The 18,840-nt window shown below is 42.8% G+C and overlaps 2 protein-coding genes across 2 annotated transcripts; one reads left to right on the plus strand and one right to left on the minus strand.

Annotated features, from left to right (window-relative positions):
* Positions 1–5,632: 5,632 nt before the first annotated feature.
* LOC124072132 (tumor necrosis factor ligand superfamily member 10-like) lies at positions 5,633–12,319 on the plus strand. Its single transcript, XM_046413318.1, has 6 exons — positions 5,633–6,246; positions 7,640–7,780; positions 8,253–8,298; positions 8,385–8,501; positions 10,282–10,523; positions 11,355–12,319. The coding sequence occupies exons 1-6, from the start codon at positions 6,133–6,135 to the stop codon at positions 11,562–11,564; spliced, it is 870 nt and encodes a 289-aa protein (XP_046269274.1). The 5' UTR covers positions 5,633–6,132; the 3' UTR covers positions 11,565–12,319.
* Positions 12,320–12,910: 591 nt separating this feature from the next.
* On the minus strand, positions 12,911–18,603 carry msl2a (MSL complex subunit 2a). Its single transcript, XM_046413316.1, has 3 exons — positions 17,541–18,603; positions 15,301–16,715; positions 12,911–14,902 (listed from the first exon to the last, which is right to left on the minus strand). Exons 1-3 carry the CDS (start codon positions 17,680–17,682, stop codon positions 14,600–14,602), a joined length of 1,860 nt encoding a protein of 619 aa, XP_046269272.1. The 5' UTR covers positions 17,683–18,603; the 3' UTR covers positions 12,911–14,599.
* Between the last annotated feature and the right edge of the window lie 237 nt (positions 18,604–18,840).

Below are 18,840 nucleotides of genomic sequence, written 5' to 3' on the forward strand. Positions count from 1 at the left end.
CAACACCTCCCTCTAGTGGAAAGACAACAACATGAACCTTCTATGCTCTGCTTCTGTAGTATTTCCGTTTTTTTTTTTTTTTTACTTCATACAATATATGGACAAAGGTATTGGGACACCTGACCATTACACCAACAGGGACTTTAATGACATTTTATTCTAAATACACAGACAGCTTTGCAGCTGTGTTCCCGTGGGAATTTTTGCACATTCATGCAGTAGAGCATTTGTGAGGTCAGACGCTGATGTTGGCATTAAGATTTCAATTCACTGGAAGCAAAGGGCTGAGCCCAACCCCTGAAAAACAGCCCCATACCACATCTGAGGTCAATAATAAAGAGGTGTGTCCCAATACTTTTGTATATATAGTGTTCTTAGAGTGCCTTTGTTGTCATTGTACTATGCAAAATACAACAAAATTGAGAGGCAGAAGCAAATACACCACAGTACATATACTATAATACTTTTTACTTTATTTGACAGCTATTCGTTTCGTCCATCTGCTGATTCATATTTTACACACAAAACATATGATCGGCTTACAAAACATCATTATAGATTAAACTACCCAACTGTATTTTAGTTACTCTTCAACCTGCTACTGAAAAACAGGACGCAGATGATAATCCTTATGACTGCATGCCCAAATAGAATCCTGATCTGAGTCTAACCGCAAGTCTGTGATTCTACTTAGTTTTCCCTTGGTCAAACTAATCTTTTAAAAATGACAGATGAGAGAAAAGAAAAATGAGGGACTGCGAGTCAAGTATTAACCTGTATGAACTGGCTGTGTTTCCCCACTCCCATGTTCACATACAGTAGTTTCCTATCAGGGAAACACCCTTGCATTGACATACTGACTTAAGTCATTGGCAGCTTTCTGTGTGCATTGTGCTGCTGCAGCTTGCTGTAGCACTAGCTTTTGTTTTATAAATAAGACAATGAGCAGCTGTCGTGCTCAGACGGGAATTTAGGGAAATTCCATGACTTTAGCAAGAAGCCTCAAGGGGAGGAAAAAGGGGAGTGGAGGACTGAAGATGGTGGATGGAGCGTGATCTGTCCTTAAATTCATGATATGTCTTCTGGGTATTATTCACGCTCTTTGCTTCAGAGGGGAACTGCTTTCGATTCCAGTTGTTCTGATAACTGATTTCAGGTTTAGTCAGGTTAGGTTTGAGTCTCACCATGTCACCATACTGTGTCTATTTCACAGAAAGACAGACATTTTTAATGGTTTTGATGGCATGTTTCAGTTTTGAGGTTATAAACGCTTACTATTCTCATGAAATAAAACCCTGCTTTTGATCGTATTTGTGCCCAGCAGCAATATAAATTCTCAAAATGTTAAACTATTCCTTTGAGCTTTAAAATACCAGGAGGATAAAAACCTGCTGGGGCCTGCTGCACTTGGACATGTCTGACAGAGGTCACAGGTGATTGGCTGATTGGATGGAAGACATAACAATAAATTAATGAGAAAGACATTGGTGAAAATGTTTAAACATAGCTTTAGATTATTGTAATTTCTGCATGAATTCCACAGACACACAACATCTCTCTCTCTCTCTCTGTCTGCCTGTCTGCCAGCCATGGGACCGGAGACAGCCATGTCTCTCAGGGTGTCATCTTCCCAGCCTGAGGCCAGACAGTCTTCAGATATCATTCCCCTTCTCTTTAACAAGCCTGGGAATTGACTCACTTAAGGGAACACAGGAACCTCTTTATCACTCTCTTCCGCATTTTGAGATTTTAATCAGTAGGGGAAACAAACTAAATACTTCTTTTTGTCAGCTTTTGTTCTCACTTACACTCCCGGATTTTTTTTTGCTTAATCTGGTACAATATTACCAGCCCATGTGAACATTTAAATGATAGTATGGGTTTTCACAGTGGGACAGTATGAGGTACTTCTATAGTCAGTTTATGACCTACAGCAGATGGCGGCAGGCATGTTGGAGAAGCAGCTCGAGTACCAGTGTAGGAAGCTGTTTGCTGCCGCCTTTGACAAATCAGCAGTTTTACCTTGCAGAACATGGGAATTGTTGGTGTACACCTGCCTTGATAATTTTGTTTGTGTTTTTTTGTGAACTCTAGGTCATATGGGGTAAATTTACTGTTTTTTTCATGGGAGTTTTAAACTTAAGTCAGTATGTCAAAGGCATCATTTCCTTGTTGCAATAGGTTGTCTGATGGCAAAGTTTAGTGTTGCAAATTCGTTGTGAAAATCGGTTAAAAACCGAGTTGGATGTGTTCTGTTTGCCACAACACAACAACGGCTTGTTTGTTACGTTATTCAGCCACTGTTTTTATAGCAACATGGATTGGTTACAAGCAGCATCAGTTGATAAACAATGCATTATGCGGTATTTCACGCCTGACAAGACAGTAGCTACAGTGCCTTGAAGAAGTATTCACCCCCCTTGGCTTTTTACCTATTTTGTTACATGACAACTTGACATTTAAATGTGTTTTTAATCTGAATTTTATGTAATGAATCTGCACAAAATAGTCTAAGTTGGCACCACTAACCAAACAACACCATGAACACCAAGGATCTCTCCAAACAAGTCAGGGACAAAGTTGTTGAGAAGTACAAGTCAGGGTTGGGTTATAAAAAAATGTTCAAATCTTTGATGATCCCCCCCAGCACCATCAAATCCATCGTCACCAAATGGAAAGAACATGGTACCACAACAAACCTGCCAAGAGAGGGCCGCCCACCAGAACTCACAGACTGAGCAAGGAGGGCATTAATCGGAAAGGCAACACAGAGACCAAAAGCAACCCTGAAGGAGCTGCTCCACAGCAGAGACTGGAGTATCCGTCCATAAGCTGTACACTCCAGGGAGTTGGGCTTCATGGAAGAGTGGCCAGAAAAAAGCCATTACTTTAAGATAAAAATAGAAAAGAACTTTTTGAGTTTGCCAAAAGGCATATGGGAGACTCCCCAAATGTGTGGAGGAAGGTGCTCTGGTAAGATGACACTGAAATAGAACTTTTTGGCCACCAAGGAAAACGCTGGCACAAACCCAACACATCTTATCACCCCAAGAACACAGTGAAACATGGTGGTGACGGCATCATGCTGTGGGGATGTTTTTCAGCAGCATGGGCTGGGAAACTGGTCAGAATCTAAGGAAAGATGGATGGTGCTAAATACAGGAATATTGTCAAGCAAAACCTGTTTCAGTCAGCCAGTGATTTGAGACTGGGAAGGAGGTTCACCTTCCACCAGGACAATGACCCAAAGCATACTGCTAAAGCAACACTTGAGTGGTTTAAGGGGGGACATTTAAATGTGTTAGAATGGCCTAGTCAAAGCCCAGACCTCAATCCAACTGAGAATCTGTGGCCAGACTAGAAGATTGCTGTTCACGAGTGGAACTCATCCAACTTGAAGGAGCTGGGGCAGTTTTGCCTTGAGGAATGGGCAAAAATCCCAGTGGCTAGAGGTGGCAAGCTCATAGAGACTTATCCAAAACAAATTCCAGCTATAATTACCGCAAAAGGTGGCTCTACAAAGTACTGACTTCAGGGGGGTGAATAGTTATGCACGTTGAAGTATTCCGTTATTTTGTCTTATTTGTTGTTTGCTTCACAATAAAAAATTTTTTTAAAAAATCACATCTTCAAAGTTGTAGGCATATTCTGTAAATGAAATGATGCAAACCCTCAAAAAATCCATTTTAATTCCAGGGTGTGAGGAAACAAAAATGAAAAATGCCAATCGGGGTGAATACTTTTGCAAAGCATTGTATATGCCTATAGGCAGCAGTAAGACAGCACTGTGTGAATGACTTACTACATTGGACAAAAAAAAGGAAAGGCGCTAAATACATACAAAACCACAGCTTGTATTCACTGTAAGTGCACTGAGCAGCCATCTTGGGTTGCAAACTCTGTGTCCTCTGAGATCAACCAAGTTGATCAGGTGATGAATTCCGATTTCGGGTGGCGTTTGATTTGTCACTTCCAGCTTCAGAAGTTGGAAAACAACTTACGAGTGCAAATCGAATGCAGGATAAGGAATTATTAAAAAATACAAACTATCCCTTTAAAGTTGTGTGCCAGTGTGAATGTGTTACTGTATGTTGGGACGGTCATGTACATCCAGGAGCTGTGAACTCCATCAGCTCCACTCTCACTTCCTCACACTGACAATGGAGCAGAGATTAGAGGTGAAGGAATGAAAGTAGAGGAACCACTGGGAATCACTCAAGGTTAAGTTCTGGAGATTGAATGACTCCCTTGTGACAAATGCTACTTAGGGCTACGCTGAACCGCTAACAATGGCAGGTCATTTGGCACTAACTGGCTAACATTCTCTCAGATCGCTACACAATAGCAGGAAAGAGATGAAATAAAGGCCTGTTTTCATCTTCCTCTTAGATGCTGATGATTTGCTACCTGCACAGCACTGATAGACAAACTTTAGTGCAAGGATGCTGCCTTCATGCGCTCCATTTGAGTTTCCGATTCAGACTGTCACACATACATCACACATTTGAGTACTTTTAGTCATACGACCATATGATATTACAACACTGTTGTATTATCAAGCCATTCAGAGGTACGTCAATCTAAAATTAACTTTATCTGCAGCTGTTAAGCTGTTAAACACAGGAGAACTTTATTATTATATAAAAATTGAATAATTTGTATTATACAGAAAAAAATGTGACAATGAGCTGCTCAGTAAGTGAAAACTGGATTAAATTATAGACTAAAAGCCACATATCTAATCAATTTTTACCATTGATTGGCTCCAGGGCGTCCATGTCTCCCTAAATGCTCCCATTTAAGCTGGAAGTCATAAAAACAATTTGTAATGCATTCATGTTCTTCTGGCAAGAAGTAATAAGTAAATGAACCCAGTTCCGAATTGTGGCTGATGTTGGAACATTGGCATTCAAGTCAGACAAAGCTACTTTGAACCACAGAAAGGAGCAAACAAGGTCAAATACTGAAAGACTCTGCCTTCTACCAGCATCTGCTTCACATAAGCACAGGACTTTACACATTAAAAAGGTTAGAAGAAAAAAGAATTAAGTTCTGTTTTAGACATGACAAAGATGGATCCACTTTTTCTGTCTGTGTAAAGTTCCTGCTCAATACAATCACAAGCAGTTTGCTTAAATGTGATACATGCTTGGTTTTCTTTCTAAAATCGGACATATAACATGTAATATTGATATGATAGTAGTGCTTGGGGGAAAAAAAGAAATTTGAACACATTTAATTCCATGACAACCATCTGCCAATGAAGATGTGACTGAAAGCTTCAAAACAGTTAGGCCTACTAAATGGACCTTGAAGTAAACTTGTGAAGAAACTAATCTTTTACACAGGCTACTATAGCAGCGAAGCAGTTGTCTTGTCAATGGCACATGGATTAAAAATGGATCTGAATAACATATCTTAACTACTTTAAGTATCATATAAAGATCCAAAAAATGATCAGAAAATATGAAGAAAACATGTCAGGCTACAGCAGCATGTTATTGGCATGCTCTGGTCCAGTCGTGGACTCACGCTATCAGCAGGGCAGGGGCTAAAAAATCAAAACAGGAAGCAGGTGTACCACCCCACAGAAGTTTGTGACTTACCTGTGGTGAATCAGTGGTTTTTGTGCACATTGGGTCACCGTAGAGGGGTTTTTACAGGCTACCACAGGGTCAGCCAAGAGGCCACTTTTGCTGCTGTTCTCTTCTGAACATGGGGTGGCAACGTCCACCTTCAGGTGCTCTGGTCTGATCTGCTAATATCAAAACAAGGCAGCCCACGTGGTCTTTAATAGCAGCTGCCCGGCCTCTTGTTCGGTTGTACGTGTGCTTTCAACTCAAACTTCCCACATCTCCGACAGTGCGTGAAGGCGACATTCAGTTGGATGTGCAGCATCTAACTCTCAAACCCACTTGTGTTTGGTAACAGTGACATGTCGAAGCTGTTGTAATCCTCCGTACCTCCTCTCCCTCGCTGCTCCACCTACCCAACAGACTGCTGCTCCGCTTCCCTCTCTCTCTGTCCCTCCAGAGCAGAAATGCCGCCGAGCTTGCTCTGACTTGTCCTCCCTACTGGAAGTGTTTTCCTGCTGCTCGGAACTTTATTTGGGTGCCGTGCTCACGCTGTGATATGGCCATTTCTGTTTCTCTCCAGTGTCTGGGGCTCATCATACTCGCAGCAGTCCTCCTCCAGACCATCGCGGTTGCCGTCAGTTTCATGTACTTCAACAAAGTCCTGAACTCGGTAAGATATGCGTTCATCATCTGACAGATAACGAAAGCATCAAACTGACCGCCATCTAACTGGGGAAGAAAAGGGGGTCAGCGGGGAAACATGTTTTAATGATGAGAAAACAACTGAAAACACAGAGCTTCATGGTGATCTGTCGTGCATTTTAAAGGAATACCAGAGCAGCGACACAATTTTAGGAATTTCCATGCTAAAGTTAGGACCTTAAAGATACCAGTCTCAAATATGTATCCAGTAGAGCAGTCGAGGAAGGTCTGGTAAAAATCTTACTAACCTGAATAACCTTCCGCAGAAACACTCTTTCTGTTTCCTGAATGCAAGATTCAGAATTTGATGGAGAAATTAATTTGGTGAAATGAGGTAAATGTCTCAGTTATGCAAGAATTTGTGCCATTCTGACGCCGAACAATGAGAGAGGAGAAAGTTGGCAGAGTAGATAACAGAACACAATGGCAGGAAATGAGACTTGATGGGGTTGTGACAGACTAAAGCAGCAAGTTTTAGACTCTGAGCCGATTATTATGACAAGCAGGAAAAAAAGCTGATAGATTCCAATCAGAGCTGAGCTCTGATTGGCCGAGTAAAACGCCCACCTCACCTGGGACCTCTTGCGGGTTAATTGCATATTAATACACTAATTGGTCTTTACTACTGCTGTGTATTCTGCTTATTGTCATTTTATTAATCATAATGAAAACGTTAGGTGGCCCACATTTTGTCTGAGATAAAAGCAGCTTTAAAATGTTTTGCAGTGACTGTAATTAACTGAAGTGAAAATTTTTGCTTTACAAAAAGCATTCAAAAGAGCTCTGACTGCTTGTGATTGAGTTTCTTTATGGTACATTGAAAAGCTGTTCCAAATAGTCGGTTAATCCACTGGTGGCCAGTATGGAAGCCACAACATGATAAAGTTCACCCATGTGGAGAAAATGTGATGCAGTGCATTAAGAGACGCCCTTTTAAAGTGGAGAAAATGGGATCCCGTGACATGAAAGTTGTCTTAAATCCTAGAAAAGGATTTGAAACTGCTGCACAGTAAATGCACTGCAGCTTTCTGCATACCAGTGACTCACCTCTTGCAGCTAGTGCCCTCCCTTTAGCCCCTGTCCCACCCCAAGTCTGCCGCTGAATTATTTTATTAGTTGACCGACAGAAGGTAAACTGTTTCGATAATCAGTGAACCGTTTAAGCCATTTTTCAAGCAAAAAAATTGGAATATTTGTTATTTGTCTGCAAATTTAACTTGGGCTCTGAGACTTTTTATTAAGTATTTCTGTATGGCATTTTATAGAAAAAAAACTATTTATCGACCTTTGGAGAAAAAATCTGTTTTGTCAATAATTAAATTAAATTACATAATTATATTTTACTTCCTTTATGTTGGCAGATGCAGGAGAGCTTCTCCCAGAGTAGCGTTTCCTGTCTGATTCACGCAAACCTGCGCTCTGACGCCAAAGATGTAGCCGAGGACAAGAAGAGCGACCCCTGCTGGCAGGTCACGCAGCAGCTCCACTACCACATAGAGAAGGTTTTTGATTTCATTCTTTCATCTAAACTTAATTGTGTGTTGCCTGTTTTGGGGGTGCAGGTGTAAGTTTGTTCTTTTCATCAGATGTAAGATGCCAATGGCCCTCCCTTTTGTATTCCTATCCACACAGCGCTTGTACTGGGAACAATTTTGCATCATTTCCAGAAATTAGAACTAATACTTTGTAGAAGTTTGTACGTCACACTCTTACTACACTTACTAAGACACCACTGACCGGGGCTGGGAAAACAGTGCGCATCGCTTCTAATGAACGCTGACTCACACAAACAGGAATACTGCTACAGATGGTGTCGACTGAAAGGGAGGACTGTGATTCATATGGGTGAAGAGATTTCTGACGAATTACTGTTTTTATATTTAAAGGTCATACAGTAAAAGCCTGACACCTGAAGTGGACAAGTTACTTTAACTTGCTGCCAGTTCACTCTCTGGGTTTTGTTTTTTCTTTCAGACTATGGCTGACAGACTCCAGAGAGAGCTATCCACTGCTGTGAGAGGTGAGAACAATGCCTCCATTGACTATCAGATGCTTCTAATGGAAGCGTTTTTCTGCTAAAAATGTTGTGTGTGTGTGTTTTCACAGATAAGATGACAGGAGGGCCGCCTATCTCGAACCCTGGGGTCCGAGGGGTCCCTCTTCCTGAAGTCGCTGCTCACGTGACTGGTGTCAGCTCATCCACAGAGCCTCCGACAGCAGATGGTGAGGATCCTTTAATGTAGCACAGAAACACTTTTTTTTTAATGTACACGCAGTGCAGAGTCAGCTACGTTTGGAATGAAGTCTTGGAAAGCATAATTAACATATTGAACACAGGACATGTGATTTTCCTGACACGTAGTCACAGTGCTTACGTGCCAGTGACTGCTGTGTAGCTTCACTCATACATTTCCAGGGCCAGAGGTGAGGAATGTGCTTCAAGGTTTCCCACGCTGCTCTCAGATCTGCATGTTTGTCAGGACATGCAGATGTGCAGCTGCCTTATCTTTGTCTAAGTGTCCTGTAGTCGACTTTTCGACCAGTCCATCACTCTCTTCCTGATATTAAACAAACATACAGGCTGTCTTCAGAGATTCCAGGTGTGTGGCAGTCTTTACCTAATTCAGTTTTGATATTTTTATGTTAAGTTTTATGGGGGTTTTTTTTTGGCTTTAGACAGACACGGTGATAACATGAAACAAAGATTCCTGGCTGGAGCTGTTCAAGGTTATGTGCGTTAGGCCTCTAAACCAGGAACACATGTCCAGTTTTCATCTTCTTTTCCACACAGATGATTATTTTATCACTAAATCCTGGGAACACACACATCTAAAATAAGGTGAAAAAGCCTCCTGTCTAAATCATTTGAATTGCAGTAAAATTAGAAGCGTCTTCAACCAATATAATTAATCTTTGAATGATTCAATATACTCATCAGTTCTCACCATCCAATTATAGCAGCTGAGTTTGACTCATTTTGTTAAACCAGTTACAAACACATTTAGCTTTATTACATTTTTCAAATAGTTTTATGCTTTTTAAGTTTTCCTTTGAAGAAAATCATTAAAATCCCCATTAAATTTGATCATCAAACTATAATTAGATCCATCCATTTTCTATACCGCTTCTCCGTCAGGCTCGCAGGGACTATAATTATATCTATTTCTCAATGTCTTTTTTGATATTACCACTGGGGGATGCCAGAATCAAAGTTTTTCTTATTCCACACCATTGGCTTTAAAGGAAATGAAATGACCAAAACCAGCAACGAGCTGATCCTGCAAACCCAAAGCCTGAGCTACAGAGCTCCATCATTATCTAAAAACTATGGAAAACACATCAGCGGGCCTCACCACTGCAATGTGTTCCTTTTATTCTAATAAACCCGGGCATTGTCGCCTTAAGTCAGTCTCTCTTACACCGTCCTGCTGCTGTAAACCTTCACTAGACTGCCAAATGTGTATTAATCCACTGCAGAAAATAGTCCCCAACAAATTGCCTTCTTACTCCTGTTTGAGCAAAGGTTTTTAAAAACTCCAGGTGTTTCAGGAAATTGAACTGCATTTATTTTGTTAATCAAAGGCATACATTTGTGAGACTTTATTAAAGATTTATGTCTGTTGTGAGCAGGAATGTGCTCGGAGTTGAGAGTTGCTGACAGAACTGGGAAAGTGTGAGAGATGGATTAACACAGTGTTTTTTAGGTATTTTTATGGGAATTGCTGACAATAATAAAAATGTAAAAAATAGCGAGCCTTTTTGTTTTGCCATGAGGAATATAGTTCTGAATGCCATAAAGCGAGAAGGTTGGACAACCTGGTCTGTGAGCCCTGCAGGCCTTATTTACACGCAGAGAGCTGCTTTGACATTTGTTTTTTGTTTAACTAGCAGTGGATGTTTATACTCAGTCAACACTCCACCTTTCAAATGGGTGAATGGCCTTAATTGTTGTAATTACGCGTGTGTTTCATCTTGTTTGAGTGTGTTTTATGCGCTGTTGCAGGCCCACGGAGCAGCAGGGGGTATCTGGGGGAGCGAATCAGAGTGTGGGAGAGCCAGAGAGGCCTGTCCTTCCTGCAGAACATGGAGCTGAGGGGAGGAGAGCTGCTGGTGCCCCGAGCAGGTCTCTACTACATCTACGCCCAGACCTACTTCAGACTGCCCTCCACGGGGGAGACAGACGGGGAGGCAGGGGAGGCAAAGGAGGAAGAGGGAGCGCAGCTGGTGCAGTATATCTACAAGAAGGTCAGGCTTTGTGCAGGCTTATACTTGGAGTTGGAACGTGTTTTAAAAGTTGAAGTCTTTCGAGGACACCTTGCCATCTGAAGTTCAGGGTTGGCTTCCAAATGGCAAAGTCCAGGAAACAAGCATAGTCATGTGGTCCACAGTGTTCACAGCTGTGTCCCAGTTCCACAAATACTATACAATACACACTATATATTCATTTTAATAGTATATTCCATGTCAATGTATTGTCACGAATTTATAGTATAATTAACATTGTCTTTCTACGTGGCCAGCTAGCTGCCTAGTCTCATTCGTGGATGTATTATGGGAGCTAGATTCTTGAGTCAAAGATGGTGCCTACCTACATGAATGAAAATCACTCATCTGTCACAGAAGCCAAAACTTTTTTCAAGCCTCCAGGCTTTCTTCCGCATTATGTGGCCTGCTGTGCCTGTGCATTAGTGTTTTCCCCCACTGGCCCCGCCCACATGTTCACACTCCGCCCTTTGACTTTACATGCAGGAGATGTCAGTCAAATGAAATCATGTTTCTAGGCTCAATAAATAAATAAAATTTTCTAACACAAAGAGAAACTTGCTTGCAGTTCAAGTTCCGATCAGCAGACCACAAAGTCAGACTGAAACCAATTTGGTCCGTTTATTGCGGGTAATGATTCTTTGATGACACATGTGGAGAATGCAAGCCAACTCTCAAACCTCAAATATCAGAGTGTCCTTGAATGCACCAAAAGTAAGAAACGATCTAGTCGCCTTGGATGGTGTCAAAGAGATATAATGCTTATCGTTCAGTAATTCAGTTTTGATCTTGTTCTTGTTTTATGGCCCACAGATGAGTTCCTACACGGTACCCATCCTGCTTATGAAATCATCCCGGAGTGCCTGCTGGCCTCGGGGTCAGGAGCCTGGTCTCTTCTCCCTGCATCAGGCCGGTACTGCTTTTCTACAACCTGCTGACCGCCTCTTCATCACCGTTAGCAATGCCAGTGTGATGGAGATGGACGGGAGGGCGAGCTATTTTGGGGCTTTCCTTGTGGGCTAAAGACGGGGAACCTCTGAAGTGTCTGACTCTGGGAGGACTTGACGTATCCATTAAAGTTAACCCAAATGTCAGGGGTTTGCTTGGGCAGCTGGCTGAGGTTACAGCAGTGGGGAAGAAGAGTGGACTGTGAGGAGTGCACAAGGATTTCTTCAAAACCATTGAGCTGTAAGGATATGATGGAACTGAGCTGCAGTGGAAGATTGTCAGTGGCTCAAAATGGCATGGAAGAAGAGCCGATTGCTGTGTATTTACTCCAGCAGTCGCAGTTAAACCTCACACCAGTTATTAACTCTGTTTTTAAGGCTGGTAAACAGAATGTGCTGTAGGACAGATTACATGGTGCATTCAGAGTACAGGGTATTTGGAGCAGTAAACCCACAGTAGCTGCAGTTTAAATATTGTGCTCTCATGTCTGAATGACTTCCATTGAGAACAGAATGAGCTGTTTTCCCTGCAGGTCAAACAGTCAAGATTCCAATTGTCATGACCAGGAAATGACAGTGCTGCCGGACACATGACACTTGTCTTTTATCAAGAAAGACGCTAGACTATAGCCAAAGACAAGACTTTAGATGTTCAGTCGGGTGAATGATGTTTACAGTGCTTATGGCTGAACTTCCTCTTTGTGCAATGTGTGGCGTGACACAGATCACGATGTCCTGCGGCCTTAAAGAAACGCACTGAAGTGAGTGGTCTGAATATTAAACTTGTTTTAACGATTTGATATTAAAATTGGTAAAGACATTCTTGACTCGTCCACAATCACCAAAGGTGACTTTTGTGGTTTAGAGTGAAATGTCTCAACGACCGTCGGCTGACTTTAAATGACCTTTTTGTGCAGAAATCAGTGTACCCCTCAGGATGAACTGCAATAACTTTGGCAATGCCTTATGATTCGTTTGGCGCCATCATTAGGTATGTTAGCTTACTAAGAAAATAAGGTGGTAAACATGGTTAATATCATACAAGGTGCCACTTGGCCTCTCTTCAACCACACGGAGCTCTCTTTACATTCCCCAAGTCTTCATATTTTGAAGTCAATTTAAGAATTTCAGTTGGAGCTCAGTATAATGTGTCATAATACAGGTGAGACAAAATGATAAACATGTAAAGGGATATGTTTAGTTTTTTTTTCCTCTTCTACTATTTAATGAATGGGAGAGTTGATTCAGTCTAAAACAAGAAAGGAAATAAATGCCCATCAGCATTAACTACAACCCTCCATCCATGGCTGTGTTCAGATAAGGTTAGTGATGTGTCAAGCCACTGTCTGCAGCCACCTGCTGAGACCAAGTTTTAAAACAAACTTGAGCCAAGTATGCCCTCTACACATAAAGACACAAAACTGAAAAAGTAAAAAACTATCATTTAATTCATGTCGTATTACAGGTTTCCATATTATGGCAGTGAATGTTTCAGCAATAATCAGTCACTCCTCAAACATGTTTTTACATATAAAACAATACAAAAAAAAACAAAAAAAAAACCTAATCAGGGTTCAAGTAATGCCCAACGGAAATACATTTTGAAACGAACACACACGCACACATACACACAGGAAGATAGATCATACTCGCTGATCATACTGTAATCCGCCTGCTACTCCCTGGTCCATGAGCGGAGAGCCAAGATGTTTGTTTGGTCTGCCCGAGTCCTCTCTTTCTCTCTCTGCTTCACTCTCTTTTTGGTCGCCATGGCTGGACTGACAAACATGTTGTAGTTACAGCTGAGACAGTAAACACAAACACAGACAATACACAGCCTCTGGAGTTAATATGAGGGCTTCAAGGTGCTTTAACCAAAACACAAAAAGCATACTGGTACCAAATCTCAAACACCTGGTATCAAAAATAGTCTCTTGAGTTGGTCTCTAATCAGTCAGGACACCACAACAGGGGGAAAAGATGCACACACAGAGAATATTTTGTCCCGTCAATGACAACCTATGGCTTCAGTTTATCTAAACACACACACACACACACACACACAGTCATGTACAATCCCACATTCAAAACATAACAATGTTAAGATTTCAGAAGACAGTCTGTTATAGTCTTTAGACATGGCAGTACTGTAAACAACTGTGTGTGTGCACCAGAGCTGGGATGCTCTTTGTAGGTGCTCCTATTGCTATGGTAACCACAAATGGTTTTACTTGTAATTTGGCCAATCAATCAGTCTAAGTGCTTACAACTTACCATCCGCCTCCCCACCGACATTACAGTAAATTTCAGCTGACACACACACTCCATCCAAGTGCTTTGACATTATCTTGCTGCCTGTACAATGTCTGCATCAGTCAAGTTCATTAAGACAAAAATTCATGATCAGTCGACAGTACTTGGATTGAGCAAGTGAACAAGATAGAAAAGGCATACAGTCTTGTGAGACAGAACTTCTCCACACATTTAGTCATTAAGACTCATTCACCATTAGGGTGTGAACACATACAGGGTTAAGGATTAGTAAGGGCTGTCCAGATACCACTTATCCATTTCTTACACATACATGGAGTAATACTCAAACATGGAAAATGCTGTGGTGAGTGACTGAGATATAGTGATGCCATCTGTTATCATTTCGCACCCAAAAAAAAAAAAAAAAAATCACATGTACGCACATGCTCAAAATTCATAATTGTGCGCACACATTAACAAACAAAACCTGGTATGGGTTCCTATTGCCTCTTACAGTATGTATGTGGTCTATGAACAAAAAGCACCTCTGAAGTACAGAACAGCCTTGGAACTGAGTATAAGTGTTTAACTACAGGCAGGCAATAACACACACTGAAACACAGGCACAATACAGGAGGCTTTGGCACGCCCATGCTAGTCTTACTACTCAGCATTTTCCAACACAGAAAAAGAGCAGGTTACAGGACAGGACAGACCCATAGCTGCCTTAGATCCCGCCCCCCCCTCGAGGGAGGGAGGTACATGTTGTCTGACAGACACAATGATCAGCCATCACATTCAATCAGCACCGAGCTGTCTGATTTATTGTTTTTTTGTTTTATTTGGAGTCCCAGCCTCTTATCCAATCAGCAGCTCCAGACTGTCCTCATAGTTGGGCTCTTGCGGGGGGCTGGGGGAGAGGAAGGCCGTGGTCACAGGGGTTCCTGTTGCTGTGGCAACATTGAGGAGGGTGTTAGCACGGATGCTGGTGGTTCCCGGGTTGCGGAGCGCCGCAGCCGCCGTGATGCTGGTGAGGTTGATACCGAGTGTGAGCCGCGTCTGCTCCAAGGCTTTTTCTGGCACGGCGAAGGCCTCGAGCTTCTTCTCGCCGTTGGCCATGTAGGAGTTCTGGCAACCTCGACAGATACAATCCAAGCATGCCTGAGAAAGATGATGAAAACAGACAGGAAACATTAGTCTATTTGCAACAAGCCAGCATCACATAAAAACTGCAAAATTAGTTCTTCTCTCACCCTGAATAACTTGGGTGTAGTCAGGATTGAAGAACAGCGTGGCAGCACATTAATTTAACGATACAAAGGTAATGTGTTAATCTCTTTTGAGATGTGGTTAAAAAAATATCTATTTCAAAAGATATTTAAATTTGAATTTATCAACAGTGACGTTACTAAGCCTTGTTTCCAGAACAATAATGATCCCATTACACTTCTGAAGTGCTAAATAACAGAAGAATTCAGCCTGTGATCAATAAAAACAATGAAAAACCATAACTTTTCAACAACCCAAAACTTCCATGCATGCAATGGTCATAGCCTCACCTTGCGGTTTGAGTAGCAGGGACAGCGTTGCCCCCTGCAGGTCAGTACAGATGGATTCTGGGTGGCCCTGCCACACTTGCAACCCTTCTTCTCCACTGGTTTCTTATATGGAGGTCTAACAGGCGCTGGAGGCACAAGGCAACCTGACATCAACCGCTGGTCTTTGCTTCCATCCTTGGACTTGGAGCCTCCGCCACTGCGAGCCTTCGCATGGGGCTTCTTGGGGCCCGGATCGATGTGCTTCCTAGCGCCTTTATTGTGGTTGGGCGTGGGGCGACTGAGCTTGGCAGGCACCCCATTAGGAAGGGACGAGTATGTGTGTGCTGGTACAGTTAAAGAGGGTGTGGGTGGTTGTGTGTGCAGTGTCTGGGAGGGGTTTGAGGTGTGCAAGTGGGATGAGGAGCCCTGCAGGATTGAAGCGATGGGGAGGGGCTTCACCTTTTCCCTGTCACTCTCTGAACGAGATCGTTTACGTTTAAGGCGGACTGGCGGGGGCTTGGAGGTTGGAGGGGGATTGAAGGAGGATGTGTGTATGTGAGCACCATGGGTTGCTATTGTGTTAGTCCTGTCTGTTCGAATCTGTGTGTAGTTGTGAGCTGTATCCAGCTGTATGTACACTTGAGCGTGTGATCTGTCAGTAGTTATGTGTGTGTGAGTGTGTGTTCTTTCTGGCTGTGTATGAGGAGAATCTCGACCAGGCTGAAGGGGATCCAAAGTCTGTAACACCTCTTCCACGCTAAGAAGCAACACCTCCCCCTCCTCCAGCTCCCTGCTGCTAGATTCCCCATCCCTGAGTGAGCACACAGTGCCTGGTGTTGGGGCTAAAGGTCCGGTGGTCAGGTTCAGTTCAAGTCCACCACAACCAGTACTGGACACAGATAAGCCTGCTCGTGGTGGGTGCTCCTCCACCAACTCGCACACTTCCAGTTCAGGAGAGGAGGGATCCAGGTCCTCGAGAATTTCTCCATTGCATCCCTTCGGTCCATTAGAACATGGAGGGTTAGAGGAGGAGCTCTGTGGTACAGCTGAGAGCTCCGCAGGAACAGGTGGTGCCTCTGTGGGTGTAAGGGACTCGGGGGCAGAGGGATTCACATCGTCCTGTGATAGGCTTGGGTCCTCTGCCTCCATCTCCTCTTCGTGTGACATGAGCACCTCCTCTAGCAAGGCCATAACCTCTGGAGACCCTCCTACACGGCTGCTGATCAACTGCAGCAATGGCGAATGAGTTACATAGAGGCAGAGCTTCCTGTAGGATTGCACCAGCAAAGAGAGCTGTTTATTCTCTTGGAAGCAGGAATAGTCCTTACAGCGGCTGCATGAAGGTCTGATCTGCATCTTCTGGCCTTTACAGCCCAAGCAGACATAATGTTCACACTCTGGATGTGTCGGGGAAATAGGATCCTGGAGCAGTTTACCTATGACAAAAACAGGAGGGAGTTGTTAATCCATGTGTTTATCCACTTTTCAAGTAATCTTCCAAATATTTTCTCAGTTAACCATTTGGCGTGACCTATTCAAGTATCTTGTCTTGTCTGACCAACAGTCCAAAATCCAAAGATATTTGTTTTAAACTCATATAAAACAGAGATAAGGAACACATCCCCACAAATTGGTGGCTCATCTGGAATTTTAATTTTTTTTTATACCTTATATGTCCTTTTTTTCTTATCTGTCCCAAATAAACAAAAAACCCTCCAACCTGTGTAATCATTCATTTTGACATTTAAACCCTTACATCCTTCTAGCCTGTGGTTCAGATAAAATATTGCATGAAAGCACAAATAATCGGGGGCAAAAACACCACTATACATTTGGCAGAGGTCATTAATACTGTCATGTATCATCCTGCCAATACTGCCCAATTCTAAACGCATGCTGTGCCAGTGTTAATATCCCATTAGGTAAGCAGAGTGAGTAAATAAAGCATGAATAGGAAACACATGGCTCTGCAGCAGACACAACAACAGAAGAGTCATCTGTCATGACAAGAGGACAGATGACTGGGGGCTCAGCCTCGGTTGCTAAGGAGACCATCGCGGTGAGCACGACAAATCGTGTCAACCGCACGCCTACGGACTCTTAAATCAATATGAACAGGAAGGTTCTGAAAAAACAGTTCAATTTAGTGAAGTGAAGCGATCTTGCGGAACGAAACCGATGTTAATCTTGCAGTATGGCGGCATAACATCACTGAAGCGAATGCTATTAATTTCTGTTTAAAATATGTTCAGATTGCTTACCACAGACAAGGCATGCGAGGGACTGTCGGAAGAAGGGCAGTAGTGTGTACATGTCCGCGAAGGTGTGAGGCTGCCTTGGGTCACACTGCAGCACGGCCCGGCTGGCGGACACGTACAGAGCGGTTGCATTAACGGGGTTCATAGCGGTGTACTCCGCTGCCTCGGGGAAACACGACCCGGGAAAAAAAATCCAGCCACTCGCTGCGACGGAGCTACAGATAGCCAAGTCTCAGGGTGGATGGGAGGAAATATAAACTAACCTGCTGGAGCAACAATCAGCCACTCCAGTGTGTCAATGCAGACATACGAATTAATAGCAGACACAATAATACACAACGAACATGCTGAAGCGCTTATCACTAAACGCGCACAACGTTAGCTCGGCAGGCGGTTAGCTAAAGGTAGCATTGTCGGCTTTGTAATCTTTCCGATTCAAAAGCGAGAGCTTTCAGATAATAATTTGAGTTTATATTGATTCGGACCAATTTGCCTCTCCGTTATAATTACTCACATTATCCCTAGCACTGCATAACAGCTAACAGTGGATCAAATGATCAAACGACCCATGATCAAAAGGTTAGCAATGTGTAGCCACCGTTAGCTAACGTCAGCCAAACGTTTCACGAGACAAATAGTCGAAATTGGCCATAGAGCCCATTTGCTGTCCAATGCCGTTTCTTCGTCGATGCCTAATTGAGCGAAGAGCTATTAGTAGGATCACACATTCTTCTGCTTAGCAATTAGCTCTCAGATCTCAGGCGCGCACTTGATGTAAACAAAGCTAACCAGCTAGCGCTAGCATGGCTAGCACAATTAGCTAGCGAAAATTCAACCGGATCACCAAACCCCAAGGGCCGCCTTATATCTCACGCAACGGAGGGAAATGCAAGCTGTGTATCGAAATCCTGCGATTTTGATAAGCTGCACTATAACACTTTGCGAGCAGCAACCGGGGCATAGCTAACTATCCGTTTTACAAATGCATCAATCATTCGATTTTCCAGTTTTCCTCGCATCAACCCCTCTCGACAGGCATGATCATCACGCGAGAATTACCTAGTTACCCTGGTTACCGTAGTGTACGAAGGGCATGCATCACATTCTATCTAGTCAGTGCACATCACAGCGCTTTCATTGTGCCATCTTGCATTTTATTAACTTACACTGTGATTAAAGACACAAAGACTGGACTATTAACAATGGCAATTAATCCAGCAAACAAATGAGAATTGAATATGACCTGATTAAAAGAAGGAGCATCCGAGGGTAGCCCTGGAATAAATCAGGACTGAATTATACA

This window comes from Scatophagus argus, chromosome 15 (assembly GCF_020382885.2).
Source record: "Scatophagus argus isolate fScaArg1 chromosome 15, fScaArg1.pri, whole genome shotgun sequence".
Lineage (NCBI taxonomy): Eukaryota > Metazoa > Chordata > Actinopteri > Scatophagidae > Scatophagus > Scatophagus argus.